The following is a 19,607-nucleotide window of genomic DNA, read 5'->3' on the forward strand; positions in this document are numbered from 1 at the left end:
ATGACATAGGAACTCCAGCTGGGCTACTGCATATAAATGGTAACATGAAAGGTACAGTTTACATACACCTTAGCCAAATACATTTAAACTCAGTTTTTCACAATTCCTGACATTTAATCCTAGTAAAAAGGCCCTGTTTTAGGTCAGTTAGGATCACCACTTTATTTTAAGAATGTGAAATGTCAGAATAATAGTTGAGAGAATGATTTATTTCAGCTTTGATTTCTTTAATCACATTCCCAGTGGGTCAGAAGTGTATATACACTCAATTAGTATTTGGTAGCATTGCCTTTAAATTGTTTAACTTGGGTCAAACGTTTCGGGTAGCCTTCCACAAGCTTCCCACAATAAATTGGGTGAATTTTGGCCCATTCCTCCTGACAGAGCTGGTGTAACTGAGTCAGGTTTGTAGGCCTCCATGCTAGCACACGCTTTTTCAGTTCTGCACCCACACCTTTTCTATAGGGTTGAGGTCAGGGCTTTGTGGTGGCCACTCAAATACCTTGACTTTGTTGTACTTAAACCATTTTGCCTCAACTTTGGAAGTATGCTTGGGGTCATTGTACATTTGGAAGACCCATTTGCGACCAAGCTTTAACTTCCTGACTGATGTCTTGAGATGTTGCTTCAATATATCCACAGAATTTTCCTCCTTCATAATACCATCTATTTTGTGAAGTGCACCAGTCCCTCCTGCAGCAAAGCACGCCCACAACATGATGCTGCCACCCCCATGCTTCACGGTTGGGATGGTGTTCTTGAGCTTGCAAGCCTCCCTCTTTTTCCTCCAAACATGACGATGGTCATTATGGCAAACAGTTCTATTTTTGTTTCCTCAGACCAGAGGACATTTCTCCAAAAAGTACGATCTTTGTCCCCATGTGCAGTTGCAAACTGTATTCTGGCTTTTTCATGGCGGTTTTGGAGCAGTTGCTTCTTCCTTGCTGAGTGGCCTTTCAGGTTATGTCGATGTAGGACTCGTTTTACTGTGGATATAGATACTTTCTACCTGTTTCCTCCAGCATCTTCACAAGGTCCTTTACTGTTGTTCTGGGATTGATTTGCACTTTTCACACCAAAGTACATTCATCCCTAGGAGACGGAACGCATCTCCTTCCTGAGCAGTATGACGGTTGCGTGGTCCCATGGTGTTTATACTTGCGTACTATTGTTTGTACAGATGAAGTTGGTACCATCAGGCATTTGGAAATTGCTCCCAATGATGAACCAGACTTGGGTCTTGGCTGATTTCTTTTGATTTTCCCATGATGTCAAGCAAAGAGGCACTGAGTTTGAAGGTAGGCCTTGAAATACATCCACAGGTACACCTCCAATTGACTCAAATGATGTCAATTAGCCTATCAGGAGCTTCTAAAGCCATGACATCATTTTCTGGAATTTTCCAAGCTGTTTAAAGGCACAGTCAACTTAGTGTATGTAAACTTCTGACCCACTGGAATTGCGATACAATGAATTATAAGTGAAATAATCTGTCTGTAAACAATAGTTGGAAAAATGACTTGTGTCCTGCCCAAAGTAGATGTCCTAACCGACTTGCCAGATCTATAGTTTGTTAACAAGAAATTTGTGGAGTGGTTGAAAAAGATTTTTAATGACTCCAACCTAAGTGTATGTAAACTTCCGACTTCAACTGTATGTACAGCATGTTAAAAGTAAAGCTACTATATACACAGCATGATACGCTGTACTATTTGAAAGCTATATTATATGAAAGCTGTAATATATGAAACCTGTACTATATGGAACCTGTACTATTTCAAAAGCAATACTATATGAAAGCTGTACTATATGAAAGTTATACTATATGAAAGCATTACTATATGAAAGCAATACACCAGTGATGTACTGGGCTGTCCGCACCACCCTCTGTAGCGCCATGTGATCGAGTGCGGTGCTATTGCCATACCAGGCTGTGATGCAGCCAGTCAATATGCTCTCAATGGTACAGCTGTAGAACTTTTTGAGGATTCGAGGGTCCATGCTAATCCATTTCAACCTCGAGGTGGACCATTTTAAGTCTTTAGTGATTTGAACATCAAGGAACTTGAAGCTCTCAACCTGCCCCACTGCAGCCCTGTCGATATGGATGGGGGTGTGCTCGCCCCCCAGATTCCTGTAGTCCACAATTAGCTCATTGGTCTTACTGATGTTCAGGGTGAGGTTGCTGCTCTGGCACCACACTGCCAGGTCACTGACCTCCTCCCTGTAGGCTGACTCATTGTCGCCGCTGATCAGACCTACCACTGTTGTGTTGTCAGCAAACTTGAGGACGGTGTTGGAGTCGTACGTGGCCACGCAGTCATGGGTGAACAGGGAGTACAGGAGGGGACTAAGCACACACCTCTGTGGGGCCCCCGTGTTGAGGGTCAGCGTGGCGGAGGTGATGTTGCCTAACCTCACCACCTGGGGTCGATCCGTCAGGAAGTCCAAGATCCAGTTGCACAGGCAGGTTTTCAGAACCAGTCCTAAACTTGGTGACGAGCTTGGAGGGGACAATGGTGTTGAACGCTGAACTGTAATCAATGAACAGCATTTTCACATAGGTATTCGTCTTATCTAGGTGGGTGAGGGCAGTGTGGAGAGCAATTAAGATTGCGTCATCTATGGATCTGTTGGGGCGGTATGCAAATTGGAGTGGGTCTAGGGTGTCTGGGATGGTGGGGTTGATGTGTGCCTTAACAAGCCTAAAAAAGCACTTAATGATTAGCAAACTGAGTGCTACAGGTCGGTAGTCATTGTGGCATGAAGCCTTAGAGTTCTTGGGGACAGCATGGATGGTGGTCATCTTAAAACATGAGGGGATTACAGACAGGGACTGTCAGGTGTGAGAACACGCCCTGGAATACCGTCGGCTCCGCGGCCTTGTGGATGTTGACCTGATTAAAGTCCTTTCTCACGTCAGCCTCGGGAGGTGAGATCACCCAATCGTCTGTGTTGGTGACGGCCCTCACACCCGGCACAATGTTGTTGTTGTCAAAGCGTGTATAAAATGTATTGAGTTGGTCTGATAGAGAGGCATCATTGGGCAGATCAGGTCTGGGTTTTCCTTTGTAATCCATAATGGACTGTAGCCCTTGCCACATGCAGCGGGCGTCGGAGCCTGTGTAATATGATTTCACTTATTCATATATTGTCCTTTTGCTCATTTGATGACTCTGAAGAGGTCAAAGCGGAACTTCTTGCACTTATTATTTCCTCGGCCGTAGCTTCAGGGTTAAGGCTCAGCTCTGTGTGCGGTAGCCCTGTCCTTTAGTTTGGCACAATCCAGGCCTTTGATTGGGGAAGCAGCGAACCCTCACTGTGGGGACAAATGAAGCCGGTGACATAGGTGGTTAGCTGTTCAATGTTATCCTGGAGTCTCGAAACATATTCCTTAATCAGTGCTAGCAAAGCAGTCTTGTAGCATAATCTCTGATTCTGGTTACCATTTCTCAATGGAGTGAGTCACAGGTACTTCCAGATTTATTTTCTGCTTGTAAACTGGAAGCAGATGTCACGCCCTGACCTGAGATTTCTCTGTTTTCTTTATATTTTGGTTAGGTCAGGGTGTGACTAGGGTGGATACGCTAGTTTTTGTATTGTCTAGGGGGTTTGCATTGTCTAGGATTTTGTATGTCTAGGGTTTTGTAGGTCTAGGTATTTGTATGTTTATGGTGGCCTGATATGGTTCCCAATCAGAGGCAGCTGTTTATCGTTGTCTCTGATTGGGGATCATATTTAGGTAGCCATTTCCCCTTTGGTGTTTGTGGGTTCTTATTCTATGTTTAGTTGCCTGTCTGCACTATTCGTATTAGCTTCACGTTTCGTTCATTTTGTTGTTTTGTTAGTTTGTTCAGTGTTCTTTCTTTATTAAAAGAAGAATGTACGTATACCACGCTGCACCTTGGTCACCTTCATATGACAAACGTGACAGCAGGAGTATGGAGTCATGATCTGATTTGCCGAATGGCGGATAAGTGAGGGCTTTGTATGCTTCTGCGTAGAATAACAGTCGACTAGGACTTTATTGCCCCTAGTGGCATTGGAAACATGTTGATGGAAGTTGTGCATCAAGTGTCTTAGTGATGCAAAATAAAAATTGCCGAAAACCAGAAAAGCAGCCTCTGGATGAAGGTTTTCTTGCTTGTTTATAGCCTTGTACAGTTGGCTAAATGACAGCTTGTTATTTTTCTTGTCCTGAGGTAGAATGTATACAACAGTCACGATAACAGCTGAAAAATCCCTTGGGAGGTAGAAGGGTCGGCATTTGACCATCAGGTATTCCAAGACGGGTGAACAGTGGGTCGACACTTCCACCGTGCTGGAGTTAGCACACCAGTTGTTGTTGATGTAGAGGAAAACCCCTCCCCCCACCCCTGAATTCCCCGACTTCCCTGTCCTGTCCGCCCGGTGAATGAAGAATCCATCAAGTTGAATAGTCATGGGGGGTACCTTGTCTGAGAGCTATGTTTCATTAAAGCAAAGAATATTGCAGTTCCGAGAGTCCCGTTGGTAGCAAATCTGCGATCGGAGGTCATCCATCATATTAAGACGTAACTGTATATTTATTGGCCAGTAGAACAGAGGGAAGAGGTGGGCGGTTTCACCTTCGCCTTAATCTCACCAGGATCCCCCCCCCCCCCGGCCTCTGTAATGCCGGTGTTTCCTCTTGGGTAGCCCAAAAAATGGGACGGAATTACAGAGAGAGCCCAAGGCAGTCGAAGTTGAAGCCGAAATTGGGGTAACTGCCGATCTGATGTACAACAGTTATTTTCGGTTGTAAGACATAATAGCAGATACATTTTATGAAAATAAAAAAATTTACAAAATAATCACAAAATAGCAAAATTGGGTCGAAACTTGCAAATTGTCAGCCATCCAGTACCTCGCAATCTTTCTAAAATGTATAAGTGAAACCCTGGTCAAAACAAGTCAAACAGCTGCTAGTGAAGTTGAGTGTTTCCATGTGAGGTAATAACAGAAAAGGAAAAAAAGGTGTTTATTCCTGACCTTTATAATAACATAGAAATGTCATGTTTATAAATACATATTGTATGCATGATTGATATCAGAGAGAGAAACACAGGATTACAATGTTACTGGAGCACAGAGCGAGAGAGGAGAGAGAGAGAGAGAGAGAGAGAGAGAGAGGAGCGAGAGAGGAGAGAGAGGAGAGAGAGAGAGAGAGAGAGATAGAGAGAGAGAGAGAGGAGAGGAGAGGAGATGCCGAAAGAGAGAGAGAGAGAGCGAGAGAGAGAGAGAGAGAGAGAGAGAGAGAGAGAGAGAGGGAGAGAGAGAGAGAGAGAGAGGAGAGAGAAAGGAGAGAGAGAGAGAGAGAGAGAGAGAGAGAGAGGGAGAGAGAGAGAGAGAGGAGAGAGAAAGGAGAGAGAGAGAGAGAGAGAGAGAGGAGAGAGAGAGAGAGGAGGGAGAGAGGAGAGAGAGGAGAGGGAGAGGAGAGAGAGAGGAAAGACAAAGAGAGAGAGAGAGAAAGAGAGAGAGAGAGAGAGAGAGAGAGAGAGATATACATGATGTATTATGGGCACAACTTCCTACGTTATTTCCACTTCTTTATTTATTTTTTCTTCAGTGGTAGGGTGATACATCAATACAAGGCAAAGCAATGAGCTTTGAGGAAGATCTATTTAAATGCAAATAAAAACACTAAATAGTGCAAATTTCTTTAACTTTTTAACAGGAATTTGTTTGTTAGTTCCAAAAAAAAAAAAAAACACTTTCTCTTGCTGCTTTGCCCTTGCTTTTGAGTCCAGGAGAAGGCTTAATCTGGGTCCTGGAAATCAGCCCTACATACTGGTTGAGTTATTTAGCCGCAGTTTTAACCAGCAGAACTCCATGTCCTCCTCCTCTCCCAACAGTGTCTGTGTGTCTGGCAGGCCGGTGGAGAATGGAGTGCCAGTAGCACTAGCATCCTCAGCAGAACCCCTGGGGACAGGACTAATTGCACTGTCTGCCTCCGTCTCTCTCTCTAACACACACTTGAAATCCATACCTTCCTGACCACTGGCAATGTGTGTGTGTGTGTGTGTGTGTGTGTGTGTGTGTGTGTGTGTGTGTGTGCGTGCGTGCGTGTGTGCGTGCGTGCGTGTGTGTGTGTGTGTCTGTGTGTGTGTGTGTGCGTGCGTGTGCGTGTGCGTGTGTGTGTGTGTGTGTGTGTGTGTCTGTGTGTGTGTGTGTGTGTGTGTGTGTGTGTGTGTGTGTGTGTGTGTGTGTGTGTGTGTGTGTGTGTGCGTGCATGTGTGTAGAAGCTCTATTTCTCACCCAATGTAAATCTATACTTAAACACTGGCCATATTCATAAAACACTGTCTGTTTCCAACTCAACCCTATAATGATCTGAATACCTTCTCAGTGTGACCACAAACAGACAGCTCTGAGCCCGGTCTGACTGGTAGCTGTTGAAAGCTATGCCTTCCAACAACATGATTCTCCTATCCTGGATAATAACAAAGCAGTTAAAGACTTCATTCATAAACTTTGGGATTTTTTCATTCGCCTCTTCTGTACAGTTATGCGTAATTAAAATATTTTAATGTGTGTTTATGTATGTATGTGCACCTGTGTGTGTATCTGTGTTTGTGTCTATGCAGTCATTTGTGTGTGTGTGTGTGTGTTGTCCTATAACAGTCTCTGTCTCAGTGTAGTGTAGTATATTCCCAGTAGACGGTGGGGCCTGTAGGACCCTGCTTAGAGCAGCAGTGTTCCCAGGGGGTTTTCACTGGGGTATTAATAGAACATTACAGGGCCTGCTTATGAATCTGTGTTCTAGCTTTATAATACAAGAATGGGAACGCTGTTCCCTGGGTGCCTGTCTGCTGGTTTCTGTCCTGCCTTTAAAACCAGGTGCGTGGAGTGACATTAGTCGTTCAATCTAGGATCCGCTTGCCATCCCGATCCCTAACCTTGACAATTTAATTTGGATGTAAAGCTAATTAAATCAAATTTGATCAAATCACATTGCATTTGTCACCTGCTTGGTAAACAACAGGTGTAAACTAACAGTGAAGTGCTTACCTACAGGCCGGGCCCTTCCCAGCAATGCAGAGAGAAAAATATAGAATTAATAGAAAAATAATAACACGAGTAATAAATACACAATGAGTCATGATAACGTGGCTATATGCATGGGGTACCAGGACCGAGTCCATGTTCAGGGGTATGAGGTAATTGTGGTCGAGACAGTGCCTTGCGAAAGTATTCGCCCCCCTTGAACTTTGCGACCTTTTGCCACATTTCAGGCTTCAAACATAAAGATATAAAACTGTATTTTTTTGTGAAGAATCAACAACAAGTGGGACACAATCATGAAGTGGAACGACATTTATTGGATATTTCAAACTTTTTTAACAAATCAAAAACTGAAAAATTGGGCGTGCAAAATTATTCAGCTCCCTTAAGTTAATACTTTGTAGCGCCACCTTTTGCTGTGATTACAGCTGTAAGTCGCTTGGGGTATGTCTCTATCAGTTTTGCACATCGAGAGACTGACATTTTTTCCCATTCCTCCTTGCAAAACAGCTCGAGCTCAGTGAGGTTGGATGGAGAGCATTTGTGAACAGCAGTTTTCAGTTCTTTCCACAGATTCTCGATTGGATTCAGGTCTGGACTTTGACTTGGCCATTCTAACACCTGGATATGTTTATTTTTGAACCATTCCCATTGTAGATTTAGCTTTATGTTTTGGATCATTGTCCTGTTGGAAGACAAATCTCCTTCCCAGTCTCAGGTCTTTTGCAGACTCCATCAGGTTTTCTTCCAGAATGGTCCTGTATTTGGCTCCATCCATCTATCCATCCATTTTAACCATCTTCCCTGTCCCTGCTGAAGAAAAGCAGGCCCAAACCATGATGCTGCCACCACCATGTTTGACAGTGGGGATGGTGTGTTCAGCTGTGTTGCTTTTACGCCAAACATAACATTTTGCATTGTTGCCAAAAAGTTCAATTTTGGTTTCATCTGACCAGAGCACCTTCTTCCACATGTTTGGTGTGTCTCCCAGGTGGCTTGTGGCAAACTTTAAACAACACTTTTTATGGATATCTTTAAGAAATGGCTTTCTTCTTGCCACTCTTCCATGAAGGCCAGATTTGTGCAATATATGACTGATTGTTGTCCTATGGACAGAGTCTCCCACCTCAGCTGTAGATCTCTGCAGTTCATCCAGAGTGATCATGGGCCTCTTGGCTGCATCTCTGATCATTCTTCTCCTTGTATGAGCTGAAAGTTTAGAGGGACGGCCAGGTCTTGGTAGATTTGCAGTGGTCTGATACTCCTTCCATTTCAATATCGCAAAGTTCAAGGGGGCCGAATACTTTCGCAAGGCACTGTATGTACAGTACATATAGGTAGGGAGGAAGTCACTAGGCAACAGGATAGATAATAACAGAAGCATATGTGATGAGTCAAAAGAGTTCGTTCAAAAAGGGTAAATGGAGATATTCCGGGTAGCTATTGGTTAACTATTTAACTAACTATTTAACAGTCTTATGGCTTGGGGGTAGAAGCTGTTCAGGGTCCTGTTGGTTCCAGATTTGGAACCCCGGTACCGCTTTCCGTGTGGTAGCAGAGTCTATTACTTGGGTGGCTGGAGTCTTTGAAAATGTATAGGGCCTTCCTCTGAAGGCTGTAGAAGAAGATGAAAATAACATTTGAGAGATGAAGAGATGTAGGGAAAGTGATTGGGTAGAAAGAGAATAGATTGACATTTGGTGGTATTCTATTCAGATGATAGGAAGTGGTGTGAAATGAAACACTTTCTACAGCACAGACAAGCTGACAGGCGTGGTGGGGAAAACGCCTCGCTCACATTCCTCCTCCTTCGAGATGAATCAGACCACTATGTAACATCTTAATGTCAGAACTATAGCCAAGCAAATCAGAGCTAGAAGCTAATTAGATCAGATATTAGCACCATGAGGCTTTTAATGAGAATTTACCACAGAGTAGCAGATGAAGTGCTACAGTGAGGGGAGGTTACAGTCTTGACCAGAATGGAAAGATTGTCTGCAGAATGCCATGGCTTCATAACACAGTGCTGACCCTAAATGACAGTTACAAGACAGGCATGACAGAGACAGGTCAAAGAGACATGTAGCAACCTTTCGTTAGAGGGCCATTCACAGACGCCTCGAGGATGGACTGTCATAGTGTTGGAACAGGAAGCATGTATGAGTGTCAAACTGAGGAGAAGCCATCTCAACACACCTGAGAGACCATCTACCCATTCGCTAACAGGCCACACATCACACCTAGCGCCTAACCACAGATCTAGGATCAGTTTACTATATAACCTACCTATAAATTAACCATTAGGAGGTAAATATATCTGACCCTGTATAGCTAGTTCTACCTTCTCCCACCTAGATTCTTTGGAGAGCCAGCTGCAGGTGGCGCCACTGAGACAGGCTTTTGATGCATGCACTGATAACACAACTTTATCAGGGATAGGGCTTAGTTAGTTGGGGATGGGAAATAAGTTTAGGAATTGCCAGGGACCTCATTATACAATATTATCACCATACTTAGGTGCAGATACAATATGTATTGGGATTCTCACAATTCTATATGTATTACGATTCGATAGTGCGCTGTCATTGAAATGTGATGTTCCAAACATTTTGTTGACTGTATGTCTGCTGCAGAGAGACAGGAGAGAGCGGGATAAAATGAGTTTTGATCAGTCATAGAAACATACTGTAAGTGCTGAAAGCAAAATTGTTTGGTATATTTGTCTTGGTTTAAGGATGGAAGGGTATCTGGGCCCAGCAGCAAAGCAGGACCCAGTGAACCAAGGGATCTCCTGTCTCATTTAAAAGGATCAACCCTTTAGTTTGGGGACACTTAAAACAATGTTACAACAATGGACTGACATTTTTCTCAGATTCTCTGAATCTCTGCAGCGTATTTCATTTAGCCAATCCTTTAATTTATCCAATCCTCCCTTTGTTTTTACCAGCCAGGCTAGGAAAAAAACAATGCAGCTCCAACAAAACTCCCACAGAAATAAGAATAACAGTGAGTACTGTAGAGAAAGCTGAAACGTGGCAGTGTTTGTGTAGTAGGGCTTAGTTAATAACTCTTTGCGTCCCTGCAGAACACTGGTGTTGGTGTGAGGGATTGTCTGACATGCTGCATTCAGCGTCTCCCAGCCAGGGAGGATGAGACTGATTGGTTTTCATTGTTCTTCTCTCAGCTGACATCAGGCCCAATTGTGCCTGTGAAATCCCCAACCTGCAACGCTCACCTTCACCCGGTTCAAAGCAATATACAACATTTGACACATGGGTTTTAAAAGCAAAGAGCTGTTTGTCTGGCAGAGATAAAACATAATTCTAGAGTTGTTTTCTGATGAATTGTGACATGTGGTAAGGCCTCTAAATCCAACAACAACAGGTGAGAAATACACATAATCTGGATGCCACACATTGGTTCACACACACACACACACACACACACACACACACACACACACACACACACACACACACACAGTGAGAGAAACAGTTTCAGAACCACGGACAGAAGCTGGAAGCAGCCTAAAACAAAATCTCAGAGGCACCTCTGAAGTCAATGTGAAAGACACCATAGGGCTGATTGGAAAGCTGACACGCTACTCATCAACTCAATCATCATTCAATCTTTGAAGACACACTGGGCTGTTATGTAGCATCTGCCTGGGAGAAGAGGGAGTAGTATCAGAGGAGGGAGTAGTATCACTTTTATTGTACTGAGAGAACAATCAAATATAACCTAGGGGCCACATCCCTCTGTGTCCCTGTAGAATCAATTGAACTATTTTAAACCTGAGTGATAGCGCGTACGCACACACACACACACACACACACACACACATACACACACACACCTGAGCTTCTTTAACCAAATTTGGTGGCAGAGAGACAAAGACGAAGCAATAGAGAAAGAAAACAGATGAAACTCTAAAGGAAACATAAGAGTGATGTTATTATCTGGTGTGATTCTTATGTGGTTTGCAGTCATGCATCAGGTCAACATAGCAGAATGGAACAGTGATGGGATCCAAAAGCTACGGGCTCAATTCACCTGAGAGCATCAATCTGCCCGTATCAAGGAATCTGTCTGTATAGTTTGAAGGTATAGTATGGGCTTAAATAAATACAATTTAAAACGTTTAACCTCAGTCTTTACATAATTCAATCCAGCCACTGCGTTAAAAAAAATGGGATGTTTTGTGTTTTTGATTGGATACTGTAAGTATTTTGTCCATTTGTAAACCTTATGTAAAACGTAATGGACGGTTGTAGTCATTGAAGGATGTAGATAGGTAACCTTAGCCTAATTGATTTGCTACCCCCGGGTTGTCAACTTCTCACTCTCCAGCGTTCACAGCGTTCGTAGCGCGGGAAAGGGCTCCGTGCGTTATTTACCGGTAGGTTGTTGTCCTTCCAGTAGGCCTATTTTTTCCACACATGATAAACTGTTTAATAGCCATAAGTTCACATTATTCAAAATCAAACTGCGTGCTATTTTCAAGAAATTAAAAACGCAGACTGCCAGTCATTTGGAAAGCAAACGTGCTGGTTGGAATATGAATGTCGTAGCCTAGAGCTCCTGACTATTGTTATTGGCGGTGCCTACTGTAACATGTTACATGACCTATCTGTAGGTTCCGGCCTATATATTGGTCAATGCAATCATTGGTTAACTGTAGCCTATTATGGCTACATTTAGGCGCGGGAGGAAACATGTGCCACAAGTGTGAATTAAAGCACATATCAGCAGCCTTTACCCGAAAAAAAATACATATAACTAATAACTAATTTAGGCTAATATTAAACTCTTCTCCAAAGTCATGCGCAGATAACATCTCTCACCTTGATTGCCGTGGCTGGTAGGAGTGAAGAAAATCCTAAAAAATAGGAAAACGAAGCAGAGTTTTTCTCCTAAAGTCATTTCTGTACCATCCACAGGCTGCCCAGCACCGCGCCGAGCAGGGGACTATCCAGAAGAAGAAACCTGGTCACACAGTGCCTTTAGATCCCAAGTGGAGCCGTGGGTGTCTCTCCTCTCCCCGGACCCTCCTCGCACCCAGTCCCCGCTGGAGAGAGCTGACAGACAAATATAGGCTACTGGAGGAGATCCATCGCATGATCCGGCGGAATGCTTAGGAAGGTTAGTGAAGTTCACACCGCGGCAAAAACAAACATCAAGACGACATTTACCCTCAGCGAACGCATTTCTAGAGCGATGCTCAAAGACAAAATTCGTTGCGCTCCGTATCGGACCTTCCTGTATTTCACTGTTTTGACAAGAAATCTAATCAAACATTCCTCCTCGGGTGCGCTATTTTATTTCCTCCTGGTTTCAGCTAAGCGTATTCGTGATTCCTTCACGCGGGAAATGGAAGACGCCAGGATGCGACTCGTGACATACAGTTCCAAACTCCAAGTGGCGCGGTATCAGTTGTTTGGTTGGTCTGAGCGAGCGTAGTGCCACTGTAGCCGGTTCGATGCAAGCCAGGACTGACTGCTGCAGCAGAGAACTGTACAACTCCCGTTAACGACAGAGTACAGCTACAGAACGGCGAGACAGAGCGCATCTGTGCAGGGCGCCCGGCGCTAGAGGGTGTTAGCTGACAACACAACGGCAGTGTGCATGGCAGCCAGCAAAGTCTATGTGTGTGCGTGTTCGTGTATGTGTGTGCCTCTTCCAGCTGGACATCAATATTTCTGCAGGTTATTGATGACCAGTGTTGTTACCTATATTCCAGGTAGATTTGGATTGCAAATTATCTGTGTGGGAGGAAATGTAACATAATGTGATGCATAGCGTAAATTGCAACTTAATATATTTTCCTCCATTTTAAACGAGATTAGCTCTGCTTACCTAGGCCTATACCTTTTTTATATTTAGAAAATACATTTTGAAGGTCAGGCAGGGCATTCATTTTCACATTATTATGTTACTTTCATGTAGGCCTACAGTAAATGTACTGTAAAGCTGAATTCAAGTTTATAATTGAAATAGTTAATTTGGAAAACATTGAATCTGATGTAAATTGCTCCTAGACCTAGGGTGAGGTTTGTGTTTTCCCCCGAATGGTTAATGTTAGGCATCTTGGTAGATGATCCAAGATCTGTGCAACTTCTACCCAGTGGATCTTTGAAGCAGTAGTGTCATCCTGGCCAACAACAATGTCAACTGCACCTCACCTTGTGGGGTTAAACAAAGCAACACTCCCTCCTGACATGATGCCAGTCAATCAGTCCAAGGGACATCAGTCAGAATCAGTCAACTCTAAGCCAACCAGAAACAATATCAGTCAAAACCACTCAGCTCAAAGGCATTCAGACACATTGTCTGCTCTAGCCAACGACCATCCCTGTCACCGAGGACTTGGAATTAAGCCCACGTTACAACAACAGAATGTACTATGCAAAACTCCACCAATACAATTGATCGATAAAGGTCAAGGCATTTGTAGGTCCAGGACGACAGCTATCAAGGAAGTGGCGTGACAGCACAATGCTAGCTTATCCAATCGCCACACAAATTATTTGGCTGACTTCATTTGTCAGTTGAATGTTTTTCCTCCGGCACTGTGGTGCAGCTGGCTTCTGGGTTAAGCAGGCAGGTGTTAAGAAGCGCGGTTTGGTGGGTCATGCTTCGGAGAACGCAGGACTTGACCTTCTCCTGAGCCTTTCTGGAAGCAGCGATGAGACAAGATTGACATTGTGGAGAAAAAGGTAAAATCCCCCCAAAAAAATAAATAGGATTATCCTATTTTCCCCCATTTATTTAATAAAGGAAGTCAGTTAAGAACAAAATCTTACTTTCAATGATGCCTAGGAACAGTGGGTTAACTGCCTGTTCAGGGGTAGAACAACAGATTTGAACCTTGTCAGCTTGGGATTTGAACTTGGAACCTTCCAGTTACTAGTCCAAACTCTTACCACTAGGCTACCCTGCAGGATGTGATGGTTCAGAATGATAATAATACAATGAACAAATTGAAATAAAAAAAATGGCTGAGTTGAGAAAAAGTCCCATCCTTTAAGAGTCTGTAGAGAGCTGCTGTGCTCTGCTGTAATAGGAGGAAATGAGGTGTGACTGTAGCAGGGGAAGCTAACTGTGATCCATGGATCTCCCCTGCTTTAGAGAGAGAGAGAGAACAGTCTGTGTGTGTGTTCGCACATACGTGCATATATGCGTTTGTGTGGGGGTATGTGTATGTGTGATCCAGAACACTTTCTGCCAAGCCAGACTGATCTGTAGATAGTACAGGAACAAGCCCAGATCAGCACAACTGACAGCAGGAATGAGGCTTTATACCACAGTTAAACACTAACAAGTTACACAATGACCAAGGTCTTTATAATGAGCAGAAAGATGTATGCCTGGAATCCTACAATGAAACAATGTGTACTGTATGAAACAGAAAATAAACTTATATGAATTATAAATCTACCCAGCTTGCAAGCCAAATCAGGGTCAGATGAGAAGTACTCTAATGTACGTTACAGATGTAGGATCTTAATTTGAGCCAGTTTGCTACAGCAAGAAAATAATTCTGCAGCAACAGTAAATGTGAATTATTATGTGGATTACAATTAATGGACATTTTTGTAGTGGTTGAAACATTTTTCGTAAGGGAAAATCAAGTTTCAAAGTGGAATAACAAACTTCAGAAGCTTTTTTAAAATTCAAATAAACTACCAGTTTTAACATTCAATGCAATGCAGGGAAGTTATCCTGCAACATGGTGATCAAATTAAGATCCTACATCTGTATATTACTGTAAAGTCTTGTGATTAGGTGTAACAGACAGTAGAGTATGCTACAGTCCCTCAAGGCTAAAGCCACATTGAACAATTTCAGACTTTATTACACAAACAGGAAACAAATCAGTGAAAAATAAACCATGATTACACCACTTCAAAGTTGCAATTTTCAGTCTAAAGTGTATTGCAATTTGTTGGCTAAGTCAATTTTAGCCGTTGATTTAAATGGCATTGCTTTATGTTGCTGTTTATTACAGACTACAGGACCTCCAGGTGGAAGCAGAGAAAGAGCACTACAGACCACAGCTGTGTGTGCGTGTGTGTGTGTGTTTTCACATTGCCGTGCAGGTTGTGTGTTTTTCCACGTGTCCACATGAGAGACACGTTTATGAAAGATAACTAAATATATAATGCTGACAAGTTTCCAGTCAATGTGTTTTTAAAGCCAACTCTTTAAACACTGCCAGCATTCCCATCTAACTAAACATAATGTACTGCATTCACTTTCTATATTTTTCAGAAACTTTATAACATTTTTATTTTGAAAGGTGTTACCGTATTATTGGCTAGAGTAAAACTGAAAAGTGACAATTAAACACCTTTTTTTGGCATGGTCACACACGCACGCACGCACGCACACACACCCGCACGCACGCACACACACACACACACACACACACACATACACACATAAACTCTTCTCTCCTTAAGTTCACCTCAGAGTATACACACACCCTTCCCCTCCGTGGGCCCACCTCCCAGTGTTACCTAATGGTCCATGTTTCTAATCTTCCCTGTAGCGATACAGAGAAGAATGACCAGAACAAATAGAGAACAGCTCATCATCAGGCCTGAGAGGCTGGACGGCTGGAATCCTGGTAGTTAAACATTCGCTCAGGGAGGGGTGAGGTAGAGAGCGAGAAAGAGAAAGAGAGAGATAGAGGGAGAGGGAGAGAGACAGAGCCGGTGGTCAAGCAGATGGAGACCCTTATTAAAGCGAGGGAATAGAGGGGCTGGCAGCACATGGCTTCTCATAAACTTTATGTGTAACACTCATTCAGCCATTTAGTATTGTTCCCTCCTTTCTCGGTCTCGTTATCTCACTCTCCCCACCTCCCAAGAGTTTCAAGACTATTTATCATAAATACCTTCCAAACAACCTGAGTTGAATAATTATATCATTGTCATAGATTGAACCTATCATATGATGATGAAGCTTCTCTGACGATTCTGTCTGGTCCTATATTCATACGACAGGAGAGGAGAACATATGAACAATACCGTGCTGATGTACAAGCAGTGTGTTAATAAACCATTGACTGTACAGGAAGCATACACACTTAATTACGGAGTCTGTGAGTTTCACAAAGGATTCCTTACTTGTATTATCTGGGGACGAGTCTTCTCACAAAGCTCTCCAGTGCTAATTCTATTGTCCTCTCAAGGAAAAGGAAATAATTTGTTGCATCAGCTGAATGGCGTCCAATCAGTGCTTGTCAAACACAGAAATACATGATCCAGTAAATAAAGAAATTGTGTGTGCAATTAAATAAATGTCATATTAAAATTCACGTAAGTGACAGGCTTGATTATGCTCAGCGATAAAGCACAGTGTGAGGTACCAAACTGAGAGGTATAAAATAGGTGCCTGGCTAAATGTCTGTTTCGTTTTGATGACAGATCCTTTAATTCGAGGCAGCACCAATCCAATGTGGAATTCAGCCACTTGACAGTTTCCCCCCAAAATTCCATTAGTAATTGGCTGATGGCTGGATTAAATGGTGTATTAAAGGAGCCATCCATCATGGTCCTAAACAGCATGAGACAGAGAGGGAGGGAGCACCGTGCTGCTAGACATGTCTGTTCTGATGGCCTCATGCAACCAGCAGTGCCACAGCAGTGGTCTGTCTCTATCTGACCATGCTGGAAAGGACGTTCTAACCACAGTGGGAATTAAAACACTGAAGCTTTTATTTGAGGAGCTGATCATCATTCAGAAATATAAATAATAGTTGGTTTCAGTTTCGTTAAACTTTTGGTCAATTTATGAATGCAGTTAGATGGCTATTACCTATCTTCATGTCTACTTTTTATGCAGGGGAATTCCAGCAACACTATTCCTGTTTCTTAGTTAACCCTCAGAGTGTCTACAGGGCAGGCTCAGATCCCAATATCCAGATTGACAGAGGCAACGTCCATCACTATTAAATTAATGGGATCAGTTTCAGGGCCACAAACAATGACTGGGTACAATCTGTCAGTGTGTGTGTGCGTGTGCTTGTAGGGGGAGCCTCACAAATAGCTGGTCGAGTGCTGCAGTCTGATGAATCATTGATTGGAAAGTTTTGGCCTCTCCTCTCCTCATCACTGAAAAGCGGGACACAGAACAAGGAGGTAACACCTGACGTGGCTTCTCATGTAACTGTTATATTGATACAATTTCTGATCCCTCATGTTTCTTATTATTGCAGATATGTACTGGAATTGCATAATGAGAGGGTGCACGTTGGACAGGCTGAGATAAATCAACATAGAAACCATTAGACCAAATCTTTCTTTAATAAAAATCGAATCATAAATAGTGGTAGAATGGTTCATTATACTGAGCCTTTGTACAACCAGATTATAAATTCTCTCTTCAAAGTGTGTATCTAATCTGGATTTGGATCCTCAGATTGTGTCTCATTTAGAGATTATTAGGATTACATTTATTACACATAACTGTAGAGATTCATACTGTTTCCTTTCCATTGATCAGCAACCAGAAAACGATTTCACATTTCAGCAGGGCATCACCCAGGTTTAAATGCAGCGTCAGACAGAATGTTTTTTTTTATATATATCAGCTGTTCTAAAATTGTCTCCAAAATGTCTCTTGTCAATGAAAGTTTTTTTTCTCTGGCCACAGAGTCATAGCTGTTTTACATGTTGCTGTCTTCTGTCACCCCTTCTGATCTCAAACAACTTATAAAGACGTCCTGCTGCAGTAGGAAGATACTACTGCAGATAAAGGGCAACTGTATCTTCATAGAAAACAGTTGAATGTTTTGTTAAAGGCTGGTGACGTTTTGGTCGTAATGACCTTCACCCATGTCTGTATTCAGAGTGTGTCACAACCTCCCTCGGCACTCTTCTGCCCCCCTCCTAGAACACACAGTTTAGAGAGATTATGAGGTCAGGTGTTAAATAATAGTTTCACTCAGCTGACAGATTGTCTTCCTCTGCGTGGGCTCTCTGTGTCGCTCTTCCTGCTCCTCAACACTCCCCCCTGTACACTGAAAAGTCAATAATTATTTTGGAGCTATTTTCTCCCATGTTACCACTCTCTCAGCAGACATGATAATTGAGGCTTTTCATAGGAGAGAGCAGGGGAAAGTACGGTGTTCAGTGTTCTGACAGTTTGAAACCTCTGTGTGTGTGAGACAGTCACTCATACAGACACACAAGCATGCACGCACCCATATATACACACGAATGCACACAAACGTGCACATGCACACACCATCCCCTATGCAAGATCAAGAGGCTGCATAGCCTGCTTATTAAAATGTCACACTGAAAAACATCCTGTTTGGTAGTTGTGGTCTGGAGCTAGGAAACATGGTTTGCAGTGTATTCTTACATTTGAATGGGGATGTCTAGTCAGTTGAACAACTGAATGCATTCAACTGAAATGTGTCTTCCGCATGTCAATCTCTCAAGGCTCAAAGTGGAGGAGAGATTGACTTCATCACTACTTGTTTTTGTAGGAAGTGTTGACAAGCTGAATGTAGTGAGCTGTCTGTTTAAACTACTCAGACTCCCATGCCTACCACACAAGACATGCCACCAGAGGTCTCGTCACAATCCCCAGTCCAGAAAAGACTACAGTACATAGAGCCATGACTACATGGGACTCTATCCACATCAGGTAACTGATGCAAGCAGTAGATTCAGATTTAAAAACAGATGAAAATACACCTTATGAAACAGCAGGGACTGTGAGAGACACACACGGGTACATATATATGCATACGCACACAAGCGCTAGCACACGCACTCTACACACATACATTGTAATATTGTTGTATAGTGGTATCATACATTTTGTGTTGTTGATATGTGGTGGTGTGACAGTGTTATATTATATTTTGCTTTATGTGTAATATAAGTGTCTTAATGTGTTTGGACCCCAGGAAGAGTAGCTGCTGCCTTGGCAACAGCTAATGGGGATCAAATACAAAAATACAAACCCAACCCATCTGAATCAGAGAGGTGCAGGCGGAGCAGCTGTTGTTGGGGGTTAACTGCCTAGATCAAGAGGAGAACGACAGATTTTTCCACCTTGCCGGCTCGGGGATTCAAACCAGCGACCTGCCACCAATGGATAGACAGATACTCACCCACGGATAAACTCACTCACTCGTACAAATACACACAGCCTTTCCCACAGATGCACAAACCAACGCACATACCTACAGCTGCAGCAATTCAGCACACTTTCAAGTCCCAGAATAGATCATACATAGATAGCTTGGCTGGATAGCCAGTTGGTAAGCCTAAGGCGTTTCTCTATAATTATTATAATAGAGAAGAGCAATCTGTGTGTTCCATGGCCCTGTGCTAGATAACTGATGAGAGGATGCAGTCACAGCTAAAATCACACCTGTGAGAGCATAACTAAACTCAATAGCATTCCTACCTATAATCTACACAGTTTAAAGGTTATGTGCAACTCTCCAGAAATAATGTGGTACAGTATCTGTGGCCTATGTCTTTACTGCAGTTGTGAAACTTTCCTTTCTCTGTTTTTGTTCCCACCCGTGACACTCACATGTGCACACACGTCCCCGC

At 43.0% G+C, this 19,607-nt stretch overlaps 1 protein-coding gene across 1 annotated transcript in view; it reads right to left on the bottom strand.

Annotated features, from left to right (window-relative positions):
* Positions 1 to 12,593, bottom strand: part of LOC110520380 (ephrin type-A receptor 6) — a 262,278-nt gene extending 249,685 nt beyond the window's left edge. The window contains exon 1 of the mRNA XM_036974914.1: positions 11,868 to 12,593. Within this exon, the coding sequence (XP_036830809.1) occupies positions 11,868 to 11,946 (79 nt within the window). The 5' untranslated portion in view covers positions 11,947 to 12,593. The remainder of the gene's footprint in view (positions 1 to 11,867) is intronic.
* Between the last annotated feature and the right edge of the window lie 7,014 nt (positions 12,594 to 19,607).

Source organism: Oncorhynchus mykiss, chromosome 3 (genome assembly GCF_013265735.2).
Source record: "Oncorhynchus mykiss isolate Arlee chromosome 3, USDA_OmykA_1.1, whole genome shotgun sequence".
NCBI classification, from domain to species: Eukaryota; Metazoa; Chordata; class Actinopteri; order Salmoniformes; family Salmonidae; genus Oncorhynchus; species Oncorhynchus mykiss.